Source organism: Theropithecus gelada, chromosome 12, assembly GCF_003255815.1.
Source record: "Theropithecus gelada isolate Dixy chromosome 12, Tgel_1.0, whole genome shotgun sequence".
Taxonomy (NCBI): domain Eukaryota; kingdom Metazoa; phylum Chordata; class Mammalia; order Primates; family Cercopithecidae; genus Theropithecus; species Theropithecus gelada.
This window is the reverse complement of record NC_037680.1, coordinates 56,346,919-56,370,547: the sequence shown is the minus strand read 5'-3', so window position 1 is coordinate 56,370,547 and position 23,629 is coordinate 56,346,919. Positions and strand designations below refer to the sequence as shown.

Genomic DNA, 23,629 nt, shown 5'->3' with positions numbered 1-23,629 from the left:
ATTCTATTTAAGGCACATGAAGTTTTATGCTTAGAGATGCTCACTTTACTCCTGGAAAGACCAACAGATGATAGTGTTGAAGTAGCTATTGGTTTTCTTAAGGAATGTGGCCTCAAATTAACACAAGTGTCACCAAGAGGAATCAATGGTAAGTGTACATTTTTAATTTGATGTTAAGTTTTTGTTTATTATAATATTTATTGCTTATTTTATTGTCTTTTCTTTCTGTTAACCTTTAGCTATATTTGAACGCCTTCGAAACATTCTTCATGAGTCTGAAATTGACAAAAGAGTTCAATATATGATTGAAGTGATGTTTGCTGTACGGAAAGATGGATTCAAGGACCACCCCATTATCCTAGAAGGTCTTGATTTGGTGGAAGAAGATGATCAGTTCACTCATATGCTCCCTCTGGAGGATGACTATAACCCAGAAGATGTTCTTAGTAAGTCTGGGGCATGTTAGGTGGAAAGAGGTATACCAACAAATGTAAATATAGAAAATAAACATTAACTTTAAAATTTTTTTTAGATGTTTTCAAGATGGATCCTAATTTTATGGAGAATGAAGAGAAGTACAAAGCTATTAAGAAAGGTATGTAAAATTTTATAAAATTAATTTGGATAAGTAGAAGCAATTTAAGTAGTTTTGTAATACTGATAGGAAATATTTAGAGATCGTTGATACTCACCTAATGAAATCTCTGCTCTTATAAAGTTATTCTCTTAGCTGTTTCCTTGGGCATTATTTTTTTCCTGGTACTTGCCCATGATTTTTTACTTCATTCTGAATTACTGACCCCATTGTTCCTTTCCTCTTTCCCTTTAAACTATGCAACCCTTACGTCTCACCCATCTTAAGAAATATTCATAGATTAGTAGTAGCCTTTATTTAGCTTCTCTACCACTTACAGTCTGTGCCCCCAGTTTAATATTCAATTAAGTGGTATACTTTATTGTAAAGTGCTATACTTTATTGTTTCTTGAGGTCAGGTCGATATCCTTCTGGGAGGATGAATTATAGTATTGGTGCCTCTCTGATAAAATAAATTGATCATTTTCATTTGTATATCATTGGTATACTGTAAGCACTAACTTTGGACAGGTTTTGATTTGTAATTTGTCTTTGACATTACTAGCTGAGTGACCTGTAGCAAGTTACTTGTTTGATGGAAGACTAAATGTTACCTTTCTATGGAAGGATATATAAAATACAGTGTTGTGTATTATCACAGACAATGATAGCTATTATTACTGTTACTATTTTCACATTTGTATTATTTTTCTCCTAAAGCTAACACTCAGGCCTACTTACATAATAATTTCATGGGCTTATTTCTCTTGAGTTGTAATTTTACTGGAGAAGTATTTATTGCTGTGGAAGCAATAAATATTTACCTTTGTATTAAACCCCAAAAGTTTGTATTAAAACCTCTCTGATTATAATAGAAATGTAGAGTCGGTTAGGTTTGTAAAATCTTTTATCAGGCTAACAGAGCACCATTGGGCAAAATATAATTTTAGTTTTTGTCATTTGTTTGCTTTTAACATAAAGACCAGCCTTGTGTAGTCTCATATACAGAGAAAGCAGAGACCTAGAACTCTGTCTCTGTCTGCATTCCATTGGTCAGTAGTGCTTAGAAGCAGAAGGTTGAAAGTAAAAGTAAAAATGGGAGAAATCTTCCATTCCTATGCATTATCCTAAAAATCTGTTATAATAATAATAATGGGTTTCTCTTCTTAGATCCTGATTTCCTAGGAGCTTTTCACTGTAATCTGTCAGATTCTTTTTTTCTGTTATAATTTCATTTCCAAACAGAGAACTCCATAGATCCATTTTGCCTTCTTTTCTTATGAACCTCTTTTCCTGCTGTCTCCCTGAAAGATGCCAAATGTTTTTTTGTGAAATACTTGTATACACCTGATTTGATTTCTTTCTTTTTTAAACTAGAGAATTCTCTATCCATTTCTTTAGCGTCTAGGCAATTGGGCAATGCCTGGAAAGTAGTACATTATTTTATTATAGCAGTTCTCAAATTCTTTGGTCTCAGAATCCCTTTACACTCTTGAAAATTTTTGACAACTCCAAAGAGCTTCTTTTTATGTGGGTTATATCTATTGCTATTTACTATATAAAAGGTTAAAACAGTATAAAATAATATTTATTAAATTATTTCAAAATAATAGCAAACCTAGTATATGTTAACATAAATTACATATTTTTATGAAAATCGTTGTTTTACGGGCTGGGCGTGGTGACTCACGCCTGTAATTCCAGCACTTTGGGAGGCTGAGGTGGGCGGATCATGAGGTCAGGAGTTTGGGAGTAGTCTGACCAACATGGTGAAACCCTGTCTCTACTGAAAATATAAAAATTAGCCGGGTGTGGTGGTGCATGTCTACAATTGCAACTAGTCAGGAGGCTGAGGCAGGAGAATGGCTTGAGCCCGGGAGGTGGAGGTTGCAGTGAGCCAAGATCACGCCACTGCACTCCAGCCTGGGCGACAGAGTGAGACTCTGTCTAAAAAAAAAAAAAAAAAAAAAAATTGTTATTTTACAAAACAAATTAGTGAGAATGATGTTTTATATATTTTGTATTATATATATATTTTATAAAATTTTTTATTTGTAAAGTTTACTGTCTGGCCTAATGGGAAGCAGCTAGACTCTCATATCTGTTTCTACATTGAATCTATTGCAGTAGGTTGTTTTAATTGAAGTACATGAAGAAAATCTAGCCCCAGATAAATACGTAATTAGAAAAAGGGAGCAGTATTTTAACAGCCTTTTCAGATAAGTGCCAATATTTAACAACTAGTAGTTTTAAGATTAATTGCGGTGTAAATTCTGAAACAATATCAATGAACTTTGATAGTGTTGCGTTAGAATCCATTTATCTGTCACTTTAAATAAATCTTTTACTCATGCATGATTTTGTAATGTTGCATTAGTCATTTAGAAAATACTAATTCACTGAGTTATGCACATCTTTTAAATGTTAACATTGATGTTATCAAAATCAAATTAACATGTTGATATAATATCTACATAACACATTTAATAATATTACCACTGCTCTCGTCCAAAAAATCTAAATATTGGGGAGCTCTCAAGCTCACAGAGATGGATATAGGTTTTTCAAAATTCTTGAAAACCCTAATGTTATCATCGTCGTAGATATCATTAGTTGTTTTCCCCAAAGTAACAGTCTCAGTTTGTTTGCATTTGAGAAATTGTTGGCCAAATATCTAACAACTGTAGTTAGTTGGCCATTTTTTTCAAGTAAAAATGAAAAAAAATAGCTAATTCATCTTGCAAAGCAAACAATCACACAAGTGGTTTTCCTTGACATAACTGTCACCATTGTATATCTGTCTAACAGAAGGGCTATATATATGAACTTTATATTTCATCACTCAGATTAGGAGAAAGGCCTATATTCAGGGCTGAGATTTAATAAAATTCATCAAGGACATTCTCAGATGAAACTGGCTTTCTACTTCAAGAGGGTGGCAGTAAAGAATACACTGATTACTAGTGAAGTTTGATGCCTTGGGTTACAGAAGTTTTAACCTCCCTTGCTTTTGGATCATCATCACAGATGTCAGCACAGTGAAAGGGCAGATACTGTCTTGGTATTATTATGAAAATAGTTTTGACCTCACAGACCACATGACAGGTCTCAGTGATCCCCCATAGACTCCTAGACCATGCTTTGAAACCACTACTTTATTCAGTTAATGAAATCCAGTTGTCCTTGCCTAAGTGATTCTAATAAGTAGAATCTAAAGTGGAGAGATGAGAAAAGGATGATGTAAATGATTAGACAATTCGTTTGACCTTCATTGTTTTATAAAGCATTCTTCTAGAGCTGGCATAAAAAAAGGGCCCCAGCAGGAAGTGGGCACAGCTTTAGTAATTAGCACCTTTGATTGACCCAGGTGTACTTGTGTTTTAGATCTTAATAGCATTTGGCAAAACAGCAGGAGTGCCTATCTTCCTACTATTGAATACTAAATAGTTTCTTCTTTTAAAAGTCTGTTGAAGCCATGTTACATAGTAATAAACTAGATACTTTAGATTATCTCTTGAATTCACATTTGTTCGAAATATTCTTGAGGTTTATATTTCAGATAAGGGCTGAATGACTACTCTTCATTTTTGTAAAATGATTTGTTTCTCATAATGTGAAGTTCTCTGCTAACTTTCGTTATGTGTCTCCTGATTTTTACTGCTTAGTTAAATATAAAGAAATTAGAATTTTTCTTAAAGTGAATTGATCCCAGAACTTTGTATTAAAAGCCCTCTGATTATAATAGAAATGCAAAAGTAAAGAGTTGGTCCTGTTTGCAAAATCTTATCAGGCTAACAGAGCACCATTGGGCAAAATATAATTTTAGTTTTTGTCATTTGTTTGCTTTTAACATAATGACTGGCCTTATGTAGTCTCATATACATCACTATTTTCATCCAGTTCTGAATATATCATTTGTATTTTTAAAAGTGATAATCTAATACGGTGCTTGTCTTACCAGTTGTCTTAAAGGCTTTTAAACTTCTGTTTCTGTTTTATATATGAAAAGTCTTTGAATTTCTTGTAATATTCAATTTAGTAGGTATATATTTTAATAAAAATCTCATTACTATTTATTTCAAGTGGACACTAAGTTATGCAATTATTTTCTCTCCCTTCTTTGTCTTTCCAAGTACATTCTTGCCTAAATTCTTGTTTTCTGTATCTAGCCTTAACTTTTTATAATGGACTGTCTTCTTTCTGATGATGAAACAGTATTTTGACTCGCATATGCTAGCTTCTATTCCTAATATTTTTCCAGTGCTCTTGTTCTTTTCAAAAACCTTCATCCACTTTTTGTTTTTCTCATCTCCTTGTTTCATGGGCACTTTTTATGTGGCAGAAAAGTGATACATACAGCTCTCTCTAGTCAAATCAGTTATAATGCTTTTTGACCACCTAGGCAATAACACGAGGCTTGGTGGTTATGTTTGTTGGCTAATAAACTGTTACACCACAGTGGATTTCAACGAACTGAGAATTATCTTCTTAGAATAAAATACATGTATATTACTTGCACATTGTTTTTTTCCCAAACTTACTTTGTACTTTACAGAAATTCTTGATGAGGGAGACACTGACTCAAACACAGACCAAGATGCTGGGAGTAGTGAAGAGGATGAGGAAGAAGAAGAGGAAGAGGGAGAAGAAGATGAAGAAGGTAAACATGTAGTGTATTCAAATAATATTATGAGACACTCTAAAATTAATTCTAATGTAATCTTCTAAAACAATAGTTCTCAATCTTTGGGGAGAGCAAGGAGGGCTGCTGATGGCATCTAGTGGGTGAGGACTAGAGCTGCTGTTCAATAGCCCACAAACCACAAGACTGCCCCCTGCAACAAGGTGTAATCTAGCCCAAAATGCCAGTGTTGCCAAGATTGAGAAACTGCTCAAAAAGTATTAAATTCTTTTTTTAACGTCAGCACAATTTTAATTTAGTATATTATGCCTTTGATTGTATTCTAGACAGTGAAAAACATGTTTTCATATTGAGTTCATGTGATTTATATAGCCATGGCAGGAATGTGACAAATGAGAGTGACTGCATATTTGCTGTTCATTTTGGCAAAATAGAGTGAAGAGGCCAAAAGCTATATTTACACAGAAGTAGTATGTTCTTCCTCTTCAGCTGTGATTACATTATTTCACAGAAATAAGCTCAGAACTTTACTGTGGTTAAAGCACAGTTAGTACATCAGAACATACATAAACTGGTCATTATTTACATGTATTGCATGTGTGAAGATATTAAAAGTATACTTTTGCCTTTTAGGATATAATAAATACTTCTGTCTTATAGTACAATTGTTCTTCTATAACATATTTTGTAAAAATAGGTTTAATTTTTTCTAACATTTTTAATTAAAATTCTATCCATGTACTACATTTTACTTTAGAATTTCCTTGTTTTATTTGAAAATACTGTTCAAATAAAAACTATTAAATATTTATGAGGAAAGTTTTCGTGCATTAAATAAGAGAAAATTTTAACAAATACATCTATTTATATTGGACTCATCCAGCCTGTTGTGATGATCCAGTGTTCTCTGAAACTGAATTTTTACCCATGATTTATATAGTGCGTCTGAATTATCAAGATATTGTTTATAACTCTAGAAATAATATTCTACCAAACAACAGCAAGAGTACAGCCTTTTATAGTGTCTAAATGAGCAGATAACAGAGAAACAAAAATAGTTTTCTTGGCTCGGTTCTGGACTTCTTTGAGCTAACATGATATAGCAAAAAACTTGAAATAGTTACTTTGAATTCTATAAATACTTACACAGTAAAAAATAATTATTAAATTTATATTGATTCTAAATAGGTTTTTGAAGAGAATGCTATACAGAGATACATTTTAAATTCTTCACATTTATTTTTGCAGTTTTGTAATTTTGTTATGTTTCTTTCAGGACAAAAAGTGACTATTCATGACAAAACAGAAATTAACCTGGTCTCATTTCGTCGTACAATTTATCTTGCTATTCAGTCAAGGTAAGGCATCATGTCTCAGTTCATCCTTTTTTTGTTTTTGATAAGGGATGGGTAAAGAGATCAGGGATTCATTTTAGGGTCTCATAACAGAAAACCGAACGCCATTTCAGCATTCATAGACTACCTACCTCTCTCCCCCATCCCATGCCCAAGCTCATGGTACCCTTCTGTTGGGTCTTTGCTTTATAGGAAAATTGTCTTTACTTAATTGGAAGGTCTAATTGTGTTACCTAATTAAATGGGTTTTTAGCTATATCATTTCTTATAGTTAAGTGCCACTAATAAAAACCTGAAAATAATTCTGTTTTACAAGATAGCAGAGTACCTAATTGTATAATGAAAATTTAATATTTAACATTTTTAAAATTTGGTTTCTAGTTCTGATTCTAGGCAAAGAAGCACTGTTGCAAAGACTGTTGGACAGTGATTTGCTCTGCAGATGTAAATGAGTATGAACAGAAATAGGAATTAGACTTAGGAAGATTTTGAGGACTCTTTGAAGTAATGCTAAGTAAGAAGTAGTGTGATGTGATGTCATGAAAACAAAACCTATTCCCTTTGAAGGCTGTGAATTTGGTTTTGAAGAGAAATAAACGAGGATGTTAAATCTTAGTACATCTGGTACTTTGTATGTGAATCAACCTATTGATGTAATGGGCACAGTGTTTACATTTTACACTGGAGGAGAAATGTTTCCTCAGTTTTGTTTCATTACTAGGTTTAGTATATTTCCATTTAGTATGATGTAATAGCAATAATGATTCATAAGTAGGAGTCATCTGTTTTCAGTCTGAACATTTTTTGGCTTTAGGTTTATCTTCAAATAGAGGAATGTTAAACAGCAAAACATTGGTTGAGAATTTTTTTGCTTTATCCTTTACCTATTTTCACTTAAAAAGTATTAACTATTTTTTCATATACACTTGAAGTGAAAGGTGAGAAATACTTTGTCAGAGGTAAATATTCTTGGGCTTTGACCTTTCATTCGTTTGTCCTTTTTAAGAAATCCAACAGTCATCAGTTGTGAGCAGCAGATTTACTGTGTTAAGTGTTACAGTTAACATTAACTTTGAAGAGTTACAGTGGAACTCTTTGAATAATTATTTAAAAGAAGCATAACCTTGATAATCTCTGAATCACACAGAAGACTTGAAAAATTAAAGCATTAAAAAACAAGTAATAGCCACTATTACATAGTGGTATCCGTGCTAGTAGCAGTAATTCCTGTCCTATATGTTGATTTTCTCTGGGGATTTTTTGTTATTTTTTTTTAAACATTATTCATTTTAATTAGTTAATTTATATTTATAATTGGCATTTAATAATTGTACATATTTATACCCTATGGATGATTATACATTGTGTAATCAAATCAGGGTAATTACCGTATCTGTTTCTTTAAACATTCATCGTTTCTTTATGGTAACAACCTTCAAAATCTGGCTACATTGTTATTTGCTATAGCCACCCTGCTATGTAATATGAATCAAGGGCTATTGTTCATGCTGTTTGACCCTTGTTTTTCATTACTGTATTTCCTAAAGATGTAAATATGGACACATAATTATATACAGAATTGTTTGGTGCAAAAAAAAAAAAAAAGAAAATGGAGACAGTCTTATTTTCTACCACAAATAGTCAAAATGTCCAGTCTGCCACCACTGAAAATTACGTTAATAGAGAGTTGTTTTAAATGTGAACAAACAGTCTGATGTAATATTAAGTGGGATAAAAACTATATAACTATATAGAATTGTGCTTGTAGTATTTTCTTAGCTGTCAAAATAGGCAGATTCTAGAAATAATATGTTAATATATCAACACTGATTATCTTAAGGAGAGGTTTATGTTTATTATATACCAGGCTAAAAATCAGAAATAGGATGTAATCATCAAGCCAGGTGGCTGTGAGGGTATCTTAAACGGTCCAATGTTGAAAATCTTGTGAACAAAAACTAAGTTCTGGCAACTAAACTGTGTGGAAATTTTATTTTTTAAATTTGTTTGTGTTGACTAATCTCACTAGTAGTCTTATCTTCTTTCTGTTATGGCTCCTTAAATACCCTTTTTTATATGCATAAAACATTAAACTACACAATTGCCTTTGCTATTAAAAATAAAGCATTCCTGTTTGTTCTTGCTTTTAAACGATATTCTAGTCTGATTTTATTTTATTGAAGTTGTAACATCAGAGGGAGATGGACTACCACGTCCCTACCTGTTTAAAGTTTCTGATATTGGACACATCAACAAAACTGTGTAAACACAGCTTGAAATCTGGCATCATGTAAAGAAGACAGTAATTCAGTAAATGTCTTCTTTTTTCTTTACCCCCTCCTCAATTGCTATTAATTTGTGTTAAACCTGAAACTCATTTGGTTTAGTAACCTAAGATGAGAACTAAAATATCAAGAAAATTTAATTCATTTAATATTTATAATTAGTACAACCTAAAAACCATGTTGGTGTAGGAGGTCATTAAATACTTTCAAAATAAAACGAGAACAAGAAAACAGACTGTCATTTAGCTAACTTTCTCCCTGATACTTCACTTAGTAGATAAAAGGGAAGTAGTAATATTTCTTCATCAACTACTTGATTGTTTTTCAGAAATTTCAGGATTTTGTTGCAGTGCTAATTTCTTTTTCTTAAAAAGCTGGAAAAAAAAAAGACACGTCTGTTTTAAATGTTTTTGGTTTTACTGTATTATTAAAATGTATCAATTACTGTTTAGTATTTTAATCTTAATGTTATATACTGTTTAATATTATCTGTTATATAATCTCTTTCCTGGTAGATTTCTTTTTCATTTCATTGCCTTGTACCATCCTGGATTATTACCCTGTTGTGCTTAGGAAACCCTCTAAGTAATAGAAGCTGAGGAATACGGATGAACTGCAAAACTAAGTCCATAATCATTAATTAGTGATGATTTTATGGTATGTTATCAAAAGTAAGGGTGTGGGCATTCCACAGAAATGCAAATATAGTTGCATTATTTCTGAATCAATAAACAATTAACAAATTGAGTTTGCTAATTCTCTTTGAACTATACTGATATTTTAAATTCTGTTCATATGAATAGTGGGTAAAAGCATATTTTTTCTTGCAAGTTGTTTTATATTTATTATTTTCACATGTGGTATTTATAAAATGTGGATGCCCTGTGTTTTAAGATGAACCAAGCTAACTTGTAAAAGTAGAGATTAAGCGCTAACGTCATGCTGAGCTCCTGGAACGTCTTTCGTCTCTTGGAATCAGTATAGAAAAATATAAGAAATTGACAATATCTAGTAAAAGTAGATAGAGTTATGATAGAATAATATATCATTTACTCTTCCACACTGAGATTTTAATGTAAGCAGGGAAACTTGACCTGTGCTTGCTCCTGCCTTAATTAGGACTTTTCCTGGCTTCTCTAAACATGTAATATACATTTCAAGAAATGACTTTTCAAATTAAGTATTAATTATAGCCTTATGAAATATTGGGTGAGAAAGTATAAATATTCTTGTGTTCAAGTTCTACTTCTGGGACTATATGGCCAGGAGCAAGTTTCAAATACAAATACCTAAGTCTCATTTTTCTCATCTGTAAAAATGAGTCAAATTAGATTGTCTCTAAATCTTTCTAAAATCCTATGTATAAACCTAAATCAGTATAGTATCCTATAGGTGTTTTTACCTCCAGTTGTTTCTAATTTAGGTATATATTTGTGAATAAGAATGTATTTCTTAAAAATTTTAGGTAGTTACAATTATTTTTTAAAGTATTTACTTTTAAAAGCTTTTATTTCTTTGTCCTCATTGTTAACCATTCTACTTGTTGTTTTATCTAAGCTTTTGAATAGAGTTATTGATCATTTTCTTTCTTAGATTTATTTAACAACTAAATGTAGAACAGAACAGCCAGATCTCTTGAAAACCTTGAGCACTGGGAAGCACTCTTTGAAATCTGGACCTGGTTACCCAGATTTAGAGTACTTAAATTTGTCCTGTAATATGGGATTATCAAGTCAGAATATTTAATAAATTCTTTATGTACAGTTATTATCCTCCAATGCTTTAAGGAAAAGGTATTGCTGACACTTAAGAATTTACTACCGTCATACTTGAGTGACCAGTTTGTAGTGGGAAAACATTTGATAAGCATTATATGCTTGCAGAAATGAGAGAAACTTACACATTATGTGTTTTGTTTCTTAAAATGAAGAAAATCACATAGAATAGAAACCGTTTTATCTGATTAGTTATGGCTTGAAGTTGGTTGGTTTGAGAGAGTAATACAATTCACTGCATATGCCTCTTTTTTATTTTTGCCTTTTTAAGATTGAGATTTTATTCACATGCTATGATACCCTTTTAAAGTGCACATTTACAGTCATGCGCCATGTAACGACTTTTCAGTCAACAATAGACCACATAGGCAATGGTGGTCCCATAAGATTATAATACCATATTTTTACTAAACCTTTTCTATGTTTAGGTGTGTTTAGATACATAAATACTTACCATTGTGTTAACAGTTGCCTACAGTATTCAGAAGTACAGTAACATGCTGAACAGGATGTAGCTTAGGGGCAACAGCCATAGTATATAGCCTAGATATATTAGGTTGTACTATCTAGATTTGTGTAAATACACTCTATGATGTTTGCACATGAAAAAATTTCCTAAGTATGCATTTGTCAGTAGATAACCGTGTCATTAAGTGATGCATGACTGCAAGTGGTTTTATTATATTCACAAAGTTATACAACCATCATCGTTGTCTAATTCCAGAACATTTTTATTACTCTAAACTACACCCTGAGCCTTTTAGCAGTCACGTTCTACTCATTTAATCTACTTTCTGTGTCCATGGATTTGTCACTTCTGAACATTTTGTATAAATGGAATCATACTATATGTAGTCTTTTGTGTTGGGATTCTTTCACTTAGCATAATTCAAGGATTCATCCATGTTGTATGTATTCTCTGTAGAGTCAAGAGCTATGTTTTCTTTATATGTGCAGTACAACAATATGAAACAATATGAAATTGCAGTAAAAAAAGATGATTTAAAACTGTTATTAAAGTAAGATTCTTGTGTGTAAGAGTGTACAGTCTATGTTGCAAGCTTTTAACCTATTGTGATCATTTCCACAGTTTAGATTTTGAAGAATGTGCTCACAAATTGCTGAAAATGGAGTTTCCTGAAAGCCAAACAGTATGTTAATACTTTTTCTATTAGGAAATGCATATATTGGTTTTAAAAATGTTTAAGGCTGTTAATGGGTAAGTTTTGTGGATTGAAGCAATACCTCAGTACTAAATATTTATTTTTTAGTGTAGGTTTTATATCACTTTAAGATAACACAAAGCTTAGGGTGTTTCAGATATATTGCTCACTCTAGGGAATTAAATTTTCTGCTCAAATGGGATATGGTAAAAAGAGAGTCTCTGAAACACTGCACTTTACGTAGAATTTCTGAGTTGCCTATAAATCAAATTTTGACTTAAATATAGTAGGAAATTTGTTCTTTAATGGATTATGTGGTCCATCTTCTGGATGCACTGCAGGGGTATCCAATCTTTTGGTTTCTCTGTGCTACATTGGAAGAAAAATTGTCTTGGGCCACACATAAAATACACTAACACTAAAAATAGCTGATAAGCTAAAAAAAATTGCAAAATAATAGCATAATGTTTTAAGAAAGTTTATGAATTTGTGTTGGACCTCATTCAAATCTGTCCTGGACTGCATGCAGCCTGTTGGCCACAGGTTGGACAAGCTTGCGACTAATGCATTCTTTGCGGTAGAAAAGATAAAGATCACAGCACATATTACATTGCTCTAGTTGGATGTAGAAGAATTTATATAATTTTTTCTTTTTTTTTTTGAGCCAGAGTCTCCCTCTGTCGCCCAGGCTAGAGTGCAGTGGCATGATCCCAGCCCACTACAACCTCTGCCTTCCAGGTTCAAGCAATTCTCCTGCCTCGACCTCCCTAGTAGCTGGGATTATAGGCACCCTCTACCACACCTGGCTAGTTTTTGTATTTTTAATAGAGATGGTATGGTGTTTCACCATGTTGGCCAGGCTGGTCTCAAACTCCTGACCTCAGGTGATCCGCCCACCTCGGCCTCCCAAGCAGTGGGATTACAGGTGTGAGCCACCACTCCCAGCCTTCATTCATTATTCCTTTTAATGAAAATTTATTCAGCAGATACTATATGTCAAGTCACAGCACAAGATAGCTCCATCTTGGCCCCATGGGACTCACTGTCTTACAGCTTGGTATACTTCACTTTTCAAAGTATCAGAACCCTAATGCCAAGGATAATGAAGATCAGATTAAGTAGATAAAGTTGCTCTTTCTTCTGTTTTTTTTTTCTCTAATGTGTATTATATATATTACTTCCTTCCCATCTAGATATTACATCCTTAGAAACTGAGCCAAAGCTTTTGTGATTGTATTTTTCTCACTTTGCTTTACATGCGGTAAACCGGGCACAGATGCCAGAGTGAATGTATCAGCTCTGATGGGCTGTTCAGTTTCTAGTTCTTCTAGGTCTTCTTGATTATCTGAGCTAAGTTACTGTTAGATATAAATTCTTTGTCTTAAGCCTTTAAAAATGTTTATGTGTTACAGAGGTTGGCAGCCTGCGGCGGAGGCCTGCTGCCTGTTTTTATGAATAAAGTGTTACTGGAAAATAGAAAGACTCATTCATTGATATATTGTCAATGGCTGTTTTCACACCACAGCCACAGAATAAGTAGTTTTGACAAGAGATCATATGGACTCTAAAGCCTAAAATATTTATTATCTGGCCTTTTATGGAAAAAGCTTGCCAGTCTTTATTCTAGAATATACATTAATTATTGAAATATAGTGATATGGAATTTTTAGAAAAAATTATCTGTTTAAATGTAAAAGATTCCTTTTTTTTGCTTTCAAAGTTTTGTTATTGGTATATTAGTAATAGTGTGCTTGTTTGTATGCTGGCCACACTTGATATGCCATCGCTGGAAGGAAATAAATTAATACATTAAAACCTTTACAATTATAATTGTCACTGAAATTACTGTATGATCTTGTCATGTTATTTGAGGAAGATAATTAAGCCATTATAAATTGTATTAATATTAATCGAGAAGATAGTTATTCCAGAAATAACCTCAGTGTATTTTGATAATATTTGGAAAAGTATCTTAGTGCATTTATTTTCAAAAGACTCCCAAAATTGCTGTAACACTTAATTAAAATGTTAAAATATTTAATTATTATAAGCTAGAGGGAATAACTCTTATAATTGCATTTAGTCTAGGGAAGAAGGTAATTTGTTTTGCAAGTAGTGCATAGCAGTGCTATCAGCATATTACCATGCTCTGTTGCTTAAAACCTGATTAACTGTTATATTACAAAATATGATGTTGGTAAAAACAAGTTGAAAGTGAATTTTCATATATGAAGTTAACATAATTTGGTAGAATTTAGAAAAACCTTATTTTTTTAGTTTTTAGTACTGTATGAAATTTTGATAATGTACAGCTTTTCAGAACTTACACATTTATAAACATTTAGTTGAGATAACTTGAGACTTATCTTTATTTTTATATATATTTTATATTTTCATATAATATATAATACATGATATATATCATATAATTTTATATATAGTATAATACATATTATATTTTTAATATTTTTTACTTATATATATGTAGCACAATATAATGGCATCTGAAAGTAGGCAGCTCTATGTTGTAAAGTGAGGCCTTTCAGCTTTGAGTAGATTGTTCCCTAAGTATCAGTATCTAAAGCGGTGCTGTCCAATACAACTTCCTGTACTGATGGAAGTATTTATATTCTGCACTTTCTAGTAAAGTAGCCACTAGTTACATGTGGCTTTTAAGTACTTGAAATATGACTAGTAACGTGGCTGAAGAACTAAAATTTTAATTTTATGTATAATTTAACATAATTTGAGTTTAAATAGCCATTAGCTGTAATGGCTAGTGGCTACCATGTTGGACAGCACAATTCTAAAGTATCTGTTCTGTGCTTCTCCAAGGTTCCCTTCCTACTTCTTGCCCTAAGTCCTCCTCTGGAGTCTCTGACATGTCCTGTTAACATAGATATATGCAGTAAATACTTAATGATATAATTTTTAAAAATATTTACTATTTTTACTTAGGTTGTATCCTGTGTTAGTAAATAAGACAAAATGTCAAAATTGTTAATTGAAAATATAAAGGTCAAAATTAAAAAGCAACACATTTTTATAGGCTTGCTTTCTGTTTGTACAATGCAAGTATATTACAGTTACTCTATTTGGAAAATTGTTTTAAGTTTCTGATAAATCTTTATAGAAAGAGATTACACTAATCAGATGAATTAATAACTTTTTTCATTTTGTCTCTTCACCTTATGTTGCTGAGTTTTTTCATCTATGACATTGCTATAATCAATACATATTTCATTTGAATTATTTCAGGAATTAATATATTAATTTAAAAACTAATTTGTTAATTAGAAATTATCTGTGGTGATAGTATTTCTTTACTGGGGATTTATCCATTAGTTTAACAGAATTTTCAGAGAGGTTTACATGGCACCTGAATAGCTAATTGGAACAATATACTAGTAGGTATGGAATGATTCCATTTATTCATATAGATCCATATAGATAAGTCTATGTGAATAACATTTATTTTGAGGTGAGAAAATTCATCCACAGAGTGTTTTTTGATGTTTCTTTATCAACCAAAGGGTGGTTTATGTTAACGTTGAAGTTGTACCCATTTATGCCTCTGTAAAGACTAATAATGGTCTGCCTTTTCCGTACTAAATATATTCCTTAGCAATTGAGTTTATATCCTTGGGACATATGTAACTGAATTGTTAGATGTTGTGTTGGTGAGTCTGTATTTAAAAGAATTCTGCATAGAATCCTTAAAGAATGCAGTGTATTAAATCTCTCCCTTATATGTCTGTTTCCTATACTAGGTTTCTTGATATTGTTCATACTTATCATGAATTTAGAATTTTATAATTAATATAATTAGTATAATGACTGTGGAAGCATAAATGACTGTCAGCCGGACCCAAGGATTTAAAAAATTATGAGTTTAACATAGATTGAGGTTTTTATTTTATTTACAAAGTTTTTGAAGTGTTTTAAACCCTTATTTAAAAATGCAGGCAGTCACTATCATACTAGTAAATTATATAATATTTAGTCTCTTTGTGTTTTGAATCATTAATGTATTTTTTTTCCCCAAATAGAAAGAACTCTGCAACATGATACTTGATTGCTGTGCCCAACAGAGGACATATGAAAAATTTTTTGGCTTATTAGCTGGGGTGAGTTCCAGCATCTACTAAGGGAATTCTTAAAACAAATATTGTAAATTAATTATTTCTGCTTTATGGTCTGGCCTCATATAACAACATATTACCATTTTTGCTAAAAGCAAATTATTCTCTCCTTCCTCAGGTTTCCCGCTGTCTTCACCTTCCTCTTTTTCTGCTTCATTTTTGCAGTCCTTTAACTTTGCATATCACTTTTCCAGAACTTTTTGGAATTTTCCATGCTTTGTAACAATTTCCCAATAGAGAACAATTAAATACTGTCTTTTCAAAATCTCAAAGCAGTTTCTAAAGTCAAGTACATGTTCAGGCAGCTCAATTAAAGCATGATCTACAATATTTCTTTAAGCTCTACCCACATGTGATCAGCTATATGTATGATTTTGTTTTAACTTGTAAATCTCAGATAATTAGAAACCATGTATATTAACTTCTTTTTTGAGCATCAAATGGCACAAAAGGATTTAGTGATATATGCTCTTTGAAAATATAAAACATGTTAAGTTTTGATTCAGTAAATTTAGGATTTAATATGCTCATAATTGTATTAACATTCAATTTTTAATGGTACTGATTTTTTATTTATTAGCGATTTTGCATGCTGAAGAAAGAGTACATGGAATCCTTTGAAAGTATATTCAAAGAACAGTATGATACTATCCATCGCCTGGAAACAAACAAATTGAGAAATGTTGCTAAGATGTTTGCTCACCTTTTATACACCGATTCACTTCCATGGAGTGTAAGTACATGGGTCAATATTTATACTTCCTTCCTAATTCCCTATTATTCTCAAATAGATTTTGGTATAAGCTAGCTATATTTATCCTATTATGAAATGTGCTTTAAAATATGTGTAGAACTGCTGTCTTTGAGATTATCTTCATGTAATAAGGAATCAGAAAGCTAGGTAAGTAATACACGAGAAATACTGTCTTTGTATTATATTAACTGTCCAAACATGCCAGTGTTTCAATATGATGGCTAGGAGTGTCTTCAGGAAAAATACTGCAGATTTTCGTGTTCTCTGTGTACACACACATGCACGCACACTCACATCCACATATGCCACTATTTTGATGGTAAATGTGTCTCTGAATTACTCTCCCTTGATTCCTAAGGGAATAACTCTCCAACAAGGATCCTCTTGTTGGGTTTAAGAAAAATGATTGTCTTAGAAAGATATGTTCTTTTTAGCAGACATTGAAGTTGGGTAAGCTATAGAGAGGATATCCTATAGTCATAGAAGAAAAAGATACATTCTTGATGGGGAAATGTGCACTGGATTGAAATTTAGAATGCTTTCATTAAGTTGGCATTTATTTTACAGCTGTTATTCAACCACTGTTAGTTAGCCACCACTTATATACTGAGTCATTGAGAGAGGTGCTGGGTATTCAAAGTGAATTATACATGGCCCCTTCTTTCAGGAGGGTTACTGTGTAAGATCAGAAGTAAGATATGCCCATAGCAATGATACAAAATAAAAAGTCTTAGATTCTAAGAAAAGCAAAATTGCTAAAGGAATAGAAAGAAAGAAAGAGAAGAGAAGAGGAGAGGAGAAATTACATCCAGGAGGCAGGAGGAAAGAACAGGATTGTCTTGTAGAATGCCATCCTACTAATGGTAGAATGCCATCGTACTAATGGTAGAATGAAGCAATATCTCAAACTTACAAACATTGGTTAGATTTTTATAGTACTTTTAAGTACCAAGTATGTCCAGCTGCATTAATAGGCATTTGTAATCTAACCTAGGAGACTAATTGTAATAATTTTTGACTTCTTTTTTCCCCTCTTTGAGAAAATGAAATGAGAATTTTAAACAATTAACTAATGGGCCCCCTGAACACATAACCCATAAAAACTGGAGGTTACTTTTATTTTTATTTGCCCTAAAAATATTTATTTAGGCATTTCAGTTTTTAAGCCACAGTCTTAATATTCAGAATAAACCATCATACTTTGTCTTTTTTTAAAATCATATGTGTGGTAAACAAAATTGTAGTCTAATGTGCTAAGTGGCATTTTGCCCCAAACCCTCATATACACCACATTTTGATGAGTAAGGTATAGGAGCTAGTAATCTTTACCATTATATGCTCAAGAGAGGATATCTTCCCTGCTATAAAAAGCACATTACTCAAAACAGAGAATGAAATCTATTTCTGTAGCATCTTAACATTTTGAAAGTTAGTATAGAGAAGTTTTAAACTTTGTATCAGCATAAGGGGAGATATTCAGAGATAACTCTGGTTGAAGAAGGGAATAAATAGTAATTTTGAGAAACAAACCTACAAATGTTGGTCACTCTGTCCTGTCTTTTATAAATTTAAATATACTTGTATTTTTAAACTTTAATTTTCAGGTTCTTGAATGTATCAAACTGAGTGAAGAAACCACTACATCATCCAGTAGAATTTTTGTCAAAATATTTTTCCAGGAACTGTGTGAATACATGGGTCTTCCTAAACTTAATGCAAGATTAAAGGATGAGTAAGTTTGCCATTAAGCACTTTTTATTCTTGCTGACCTCTGGTTTTCTCCCATTGTAGCAGACATAAACCCATCCAAGATTGTAAAAACAAGTACTAAGCCCCCTAGGACTTTATTCATCCATTAATCACTATGAATCTCATGTTATGTCTCACAGGACAACGTGCAACTTTTAATGGTGGTTTTTAGTTTAAATGGAGTTCAAATTAATGCCTTTTAAAATTTTCTTAGAAAATACAGAATTATTTTTGTATGCTCACTTGAATTCTCCGGTGATATTTATAATTTTATTTTCTTTTTACCCTAATTTTAAGCCTTAGAATGATAACTAATATTATCAGTGGACAATTTTGAATATATATTTCATCTATTAATAATTTTTCAAGTCTATTGCATGGAACTAGAGCCTTATTTCAGGACTATTATGTAATCCTCTCTCACCTTTCTTATTTCCTATTTGTTCAGACTGCCACTTAGATTAACTTCTACTCCATTGACACTACTGAAATCATCTTTTCAGATTTCTCAGTGACCACCTGCCATATTCAGTTGTCTTTCTCAGGCTGCATGCCTCTTTACTTCTCTGCCTCACTTACGCAGTTGACCACCTGCTTACTGTGGCTCCACACTTTCTTCTCACTTCCTCTCTCAGTCTCCTCTTCAGCCTGCCTCTTCAGTGTTCCTGAGTTCCACACACTGTCTCTGGACTATTTCATCCACTTCTCTTGGCTTCATATACTTACTTATTTGGTCCCTGTCTACTTGACCAGGTTCATCTTCTCTCTCTCCAGCAAGCTGTACTCCAGCCACACCAACATTGCCAAGTTTGTGAAACACATCTGGCTCTTTCATGCTTGCTTACCTCGGTTTCTACTGTTGGCATTTCCGTGTCTTCTTGATCTATCTGGCAAGCTCTTAATCATTCTTTTTATATTTTACCTTTTTCTATGAGAAAGTTTTTTCTGACTCCACTGAGTAGTTATTCAGTGCATTGCTGAAAACCAAATGTCCAAAACCACCTTGTTTTGTTAGTAGACACTGTTGTCTAACAAATATCTGTTGTCTCAGTCCATAGATATTGTAATTACATGGTCTTCATCCTTGATTTCTCCCTTTTGTTGACTACTTTCACCTCTCCCCCAGTACTTTGCACAGTTCTACATATGTGTATGTATGTGTACATACAACAGAGGAGGTTTTTAACATTTTTTGTACATATACTTTATATACATATGTGTGTATATGTATACTATATATTCATACGTGTATATATTTTTCTTTGTGTGTGTAAAAAAGGTTTTTTTAAAAACCTCCTACATTGTATAATGATAGAAATCAAGTTTGGTACATTATTACTTGACCCTACTCATTTCATTTAGATAACACGTAGCCTAACCTAATAGGTGACATCAACTAGTTACTTGGTTGTATTTCATTTAGTAATTTAATATGTCAAAAATCTGAAAAATGACTAAGGATTTTGCCTTTTTATCTTTAAGCAATCTGTTCTCTTTTATTTTTTTCCTTTTTAGAACTCTACAGCCATTCTTTGAAGGATTATTACCCCGAGATAATCCAAGAAACACTCGGTTTGCCATCAACTTCTTTACTTCTATAGGTCTTGGAGGTTTAACGTAAGGATTGTTCTCAGAATTTTATTTTCAGATTATAAAATCATCTCATAATTGTCTTTGAAATAGAATCTAACAGATTATATTTTAAATTAGGGATGAACTGCGTGAACATCTCAAAAATACACCAAAAGTCATCGTGGCACAGAAACCAGATGTTGAGCAAAATAAATCCTCCCCATCCTCTTCCTCTTCAGCATCCGCCTCTTCAGAGTCTGACTCATCCAACTCTGATTCTGACAGCAGTGATAGCAGTTCAGAGTCTTCCAGTGAAGAGAGCGACTCTTCATCTATCAGTAGTCATAGCTCTGCCTCAGGTATTGAAGCTCATTTGTAATTCGGCTTGCTCTTTTCTAATAAATACGTTGCTGATACTTATAAAGGAAGAAAATAATTTGATTGCTTATTTGTTTTAGAGATCAGTTGTTTAAAAGCCACAATTAATATAAATGGTCCCATCTATCATTGTTGCAGTCTGTAGTACAACATTTATAATGCTGGGATTACCTTTTGCAATCCTCATAATAGAAATGAAAGTATTTCATTGGCAAATACTTATCTGAGTGATGACTGATATGAAACATCCATTCATAATGTTTGTAATCTAGTTTATAGGAGCTATCCTGATGTTTTTATTTTAAATAAATGTTAGTGTTTTAATATTAAAGTTTTCTGTTTGTAATTGACATGTACATTCAGTGTGGATCTCAGATGCTATATGACTTTTTATAGAGGGAACACATCTGCAGAGCTAGCACACAAATCAAGATATACCAGTGCCCTAGAAGTTCTCTGCATTTCCTCTCCCAGTTACTACTCCTTCCATCCTCATGGCAGCTACTATTCTGATTTATAATTTCATAAATTAATTTTGCCTGTTGTTACCTTTAGCATTATGTATTATAGACTCCTTTTTTATGTGTGGCTTTTTTTTTTTTTTTACCATTATGTTTGTGAGATTTAGGTGCATTACTGCATTTAGTTATAGTTAATTCATTCATATTGCTGTGTATTTTTCTACTATATGAATATACCACAATATATATTTATCATTTTTACTCAACAGACTTTAGATTTACAAGTGATATTTCCATGTGTATTCTTGTACATATTTTTTGATGACCTTATTTATTTATTCACATTCCTACTGAGTATGTACTTATAGGTGGAGTCACTGTGTCATAAAATGTGCATATATTTAGCATTAGTGAATACTGTCAGTTTTCCAAGTGGCTATTCCAATTTACACTCCCACCGGCCATGTATGAGAGTTTCAGTAGCTCCTATCCTCATTAGTACTTCAAATTGACCATCTTTTTCATTTCAGCCATTCTGGTGGATGTGTGATGGTACTGCATTGTGGTTTTAGTTTTAATTTGCATTTCAACTAATGAAATGTTTAACTTCATTAGTTTTTATACATTATTGGCCATTTGGATTTTTGTTGTCAAGTGACTGCTCAAGTATTTTACCAATTTTTTTTAATTAAGTTGTTTTTTCTGTTGATTTATAGGTTTTCTTTGTGTATTCTAGATATGATATCTTTTGCACATATATGTATTGCAAATAACCAGTCCCATTCTTGTCTGCCTAGCCCTGCAGGGCTACCAGAGCTCTGGTGTCTTTCTGTCCCTCAGTTGCACCCCTGAATCAGCAGATGCTCCCAGGGAGAAAGTGGCTGTAGAACATCGCTTACTTCTCAATGTTTCGGCCTCCTCCTGCATCTTGGCCCCTCTAGTCCTTGTTTTTCCACTAGCTCTCTAATGCCTTTATGTTTTTTACTTTGTAACTGTAACCTTTTATTTTGAACTAATTTTGGACTTAGAAAAGTTGCAAAAACAGTACAGAGAATTTCCATATTCATCCAACTTCCCCTAATGGTAGCATCTTACATAACCCTGGTTCATTTATCAAACTAGGAAATTAACATTGGAACAGCATTATTGACTAGACTACAGATATGATTTGAAAACCAGTTTTTCCACTAATGTCCTTTTCCTTATTTCAGGATTCTGCTTGCATTTAATTGTATTCTCAGTTTTCTGTATTCTATGATAGTTCCTCTTGGACTTTCCTTGTTCTTAATAGCCTTAACACTTTTGAAATCCTCTGGTCACTTATTTTGTAATCTGTCCCTCAGTATGGAGTTTCTTCTGATGTCTTCTCATTATTAGAATGAGATTAGACATTTTTGGCAAGAATACACTAGAAACAATATATTGTTCTTAGTGCATCTTATCAACAGGTTCATAATTTTATTTTGGGTGGCAACCTTGATCACTTGAATAAGGTGGTGTTCACTGGATGTCATCAGGGAAACTATTTTTCTCTGTGAAAATATCTTGTAGGGAGATAACTTGATACTATGCAAATCTCTTTTTCCTCCAGCTTTTACTCACCAATTTTAACATCCATCTTTGGATCTTGTCTGCAACACTTATTTTTACTATGGTGTTTTCCTAATGGTGATTTTTTATTTGTCTGTTTTCTTCTACATCTAGTAATTGAATTTCTTCTGTAAGAAAGCATTGTCCCTCTTCCCTCATTTATTTATTTAGTCAACTGTGTATATCAATATAGACTCATGGCTATTTATCTTACCCTGTGGGTTAAAGTCCAATACTGTCATTTATTTTGTTCAAATCATCTTAGCTTTGGCAATTAGGAGTTCCTTCAACTTGATTTCTGGGTGCTTTTCAACGTTTTTCAATGGAACATTTTAAAATTGTATCTGGCATTTCTAGTTATTTTCAGCAGGTCCACAGGTTTGCCACAGTCTTCTCTATCCTACCTGGAAGTGGTAATGCTGTAGTAAAAGATGTTTTCAAAGTTTGATCTGGTTCACAGTTTCTGAAAAGATCTGTGTTGTTTTACCCAAGGTCAGCTCTACTTTCTTTCATTGCAGTATCTTGGTCCAAATAAGGGATTGTCTGCTTATCCTACGTGCATGTCATTTCTCATTTTGTTTTGTTTGGCTGCAGTATTTCATCAAATGTGGCATCAATACTTTCTTCTGTAGCCTGAAGTTGAAAGGCTAGTCTTTACACCTTTGTTCCAAGGCTCGTTATGTTTCACAGTGTTTTACATACTGTGTAACATCCAGAATTGTGGGGCTGTTTTTTATATTATCAGAGAAAGATTGTTTGCTTACAGGAACTTTTATTCTTGAGTTGAAGTATACAAACATTGTTCATTTAACATTCACCATTTTATATTCTACAGAATTTGTTATTTCATGGTATCCATTTTGAGAACAGATGATAACACAGCATGAATTGCGGCAATAAGGAAGCTTGCTGATTCAAAATTAATTTGCCCTCTCATACAATTTCAGTAGAGAACTTTGTTTTATTAATAAAATATTAAATAGCATAAAAGCTGTATGAACTGCCCCAAAATTAGGAAACCGTAATGCAAACGTAGCAAAGGGAGAAGAGATTGCCTGTTGTTATATGACTGGTTTTAATATCAGTAAAGCCTGACAGTGGTGTACAGTAGCATCAGGGGGACGTTGGTTTAGCACAGAGCCAGATGGTTTCTGCTTGGGTAGCTGCAGCTCAGCTGAGCTGTTTGATA

General features: G+C 32.6%; 1 protein-coding gene across 1 annotated transcript in view; it reads left to right on the top strand.

Moving 5' to 3' along the window:
- The window catches only part of CWC22 (CWC22 spliceosome associated protein homolog), a 63,278-nt gene that overhangs the window by 36,960 nt on the left and 2,689 nt on the right, over window positions 1–23,629 (top strand). Inside the window, exons 9-19 of the mRNA XM_025405248.1 lie at window positions 13–148; window positions 240–446; window positions 533–595; window positions 5,130–5,234; window positions 6,493–6,574; window positions 11,722–11,782; window positions 15,844–15,921; window positions 16,517–16,669; window positions 18,295–18,422; window positions 19,955–20,056; window positions 20,150–20,370. Of these exons, the coding sequence (XP_025261033.1) occupies window positions 13–148; window positions 240–446; window positions 533–595; window positions 5,130–5,234; window positions 6,493–6,574; window positions 11,722–11,782; window positions 15,844–15,921; window positions 16,517–16,669; window positions 18,295–18,422; window positions 19,955–20,056; window positions 20,150–20,370 (1,336 nt within the window). The remainder of the gene's footprint in view (window positions 1–12; window positions 149–239; window positions 447–532; window positions 596–5,129; window positions 5,235–6,492; window positions 6,575–11,721; window positions 11,783–15,843; window positions 15,922–16,516; window positions 16,670–18,294; window positions 18,423–19,954; window positions 20,057–20,149; window positions 20,371–23,629) is intronic.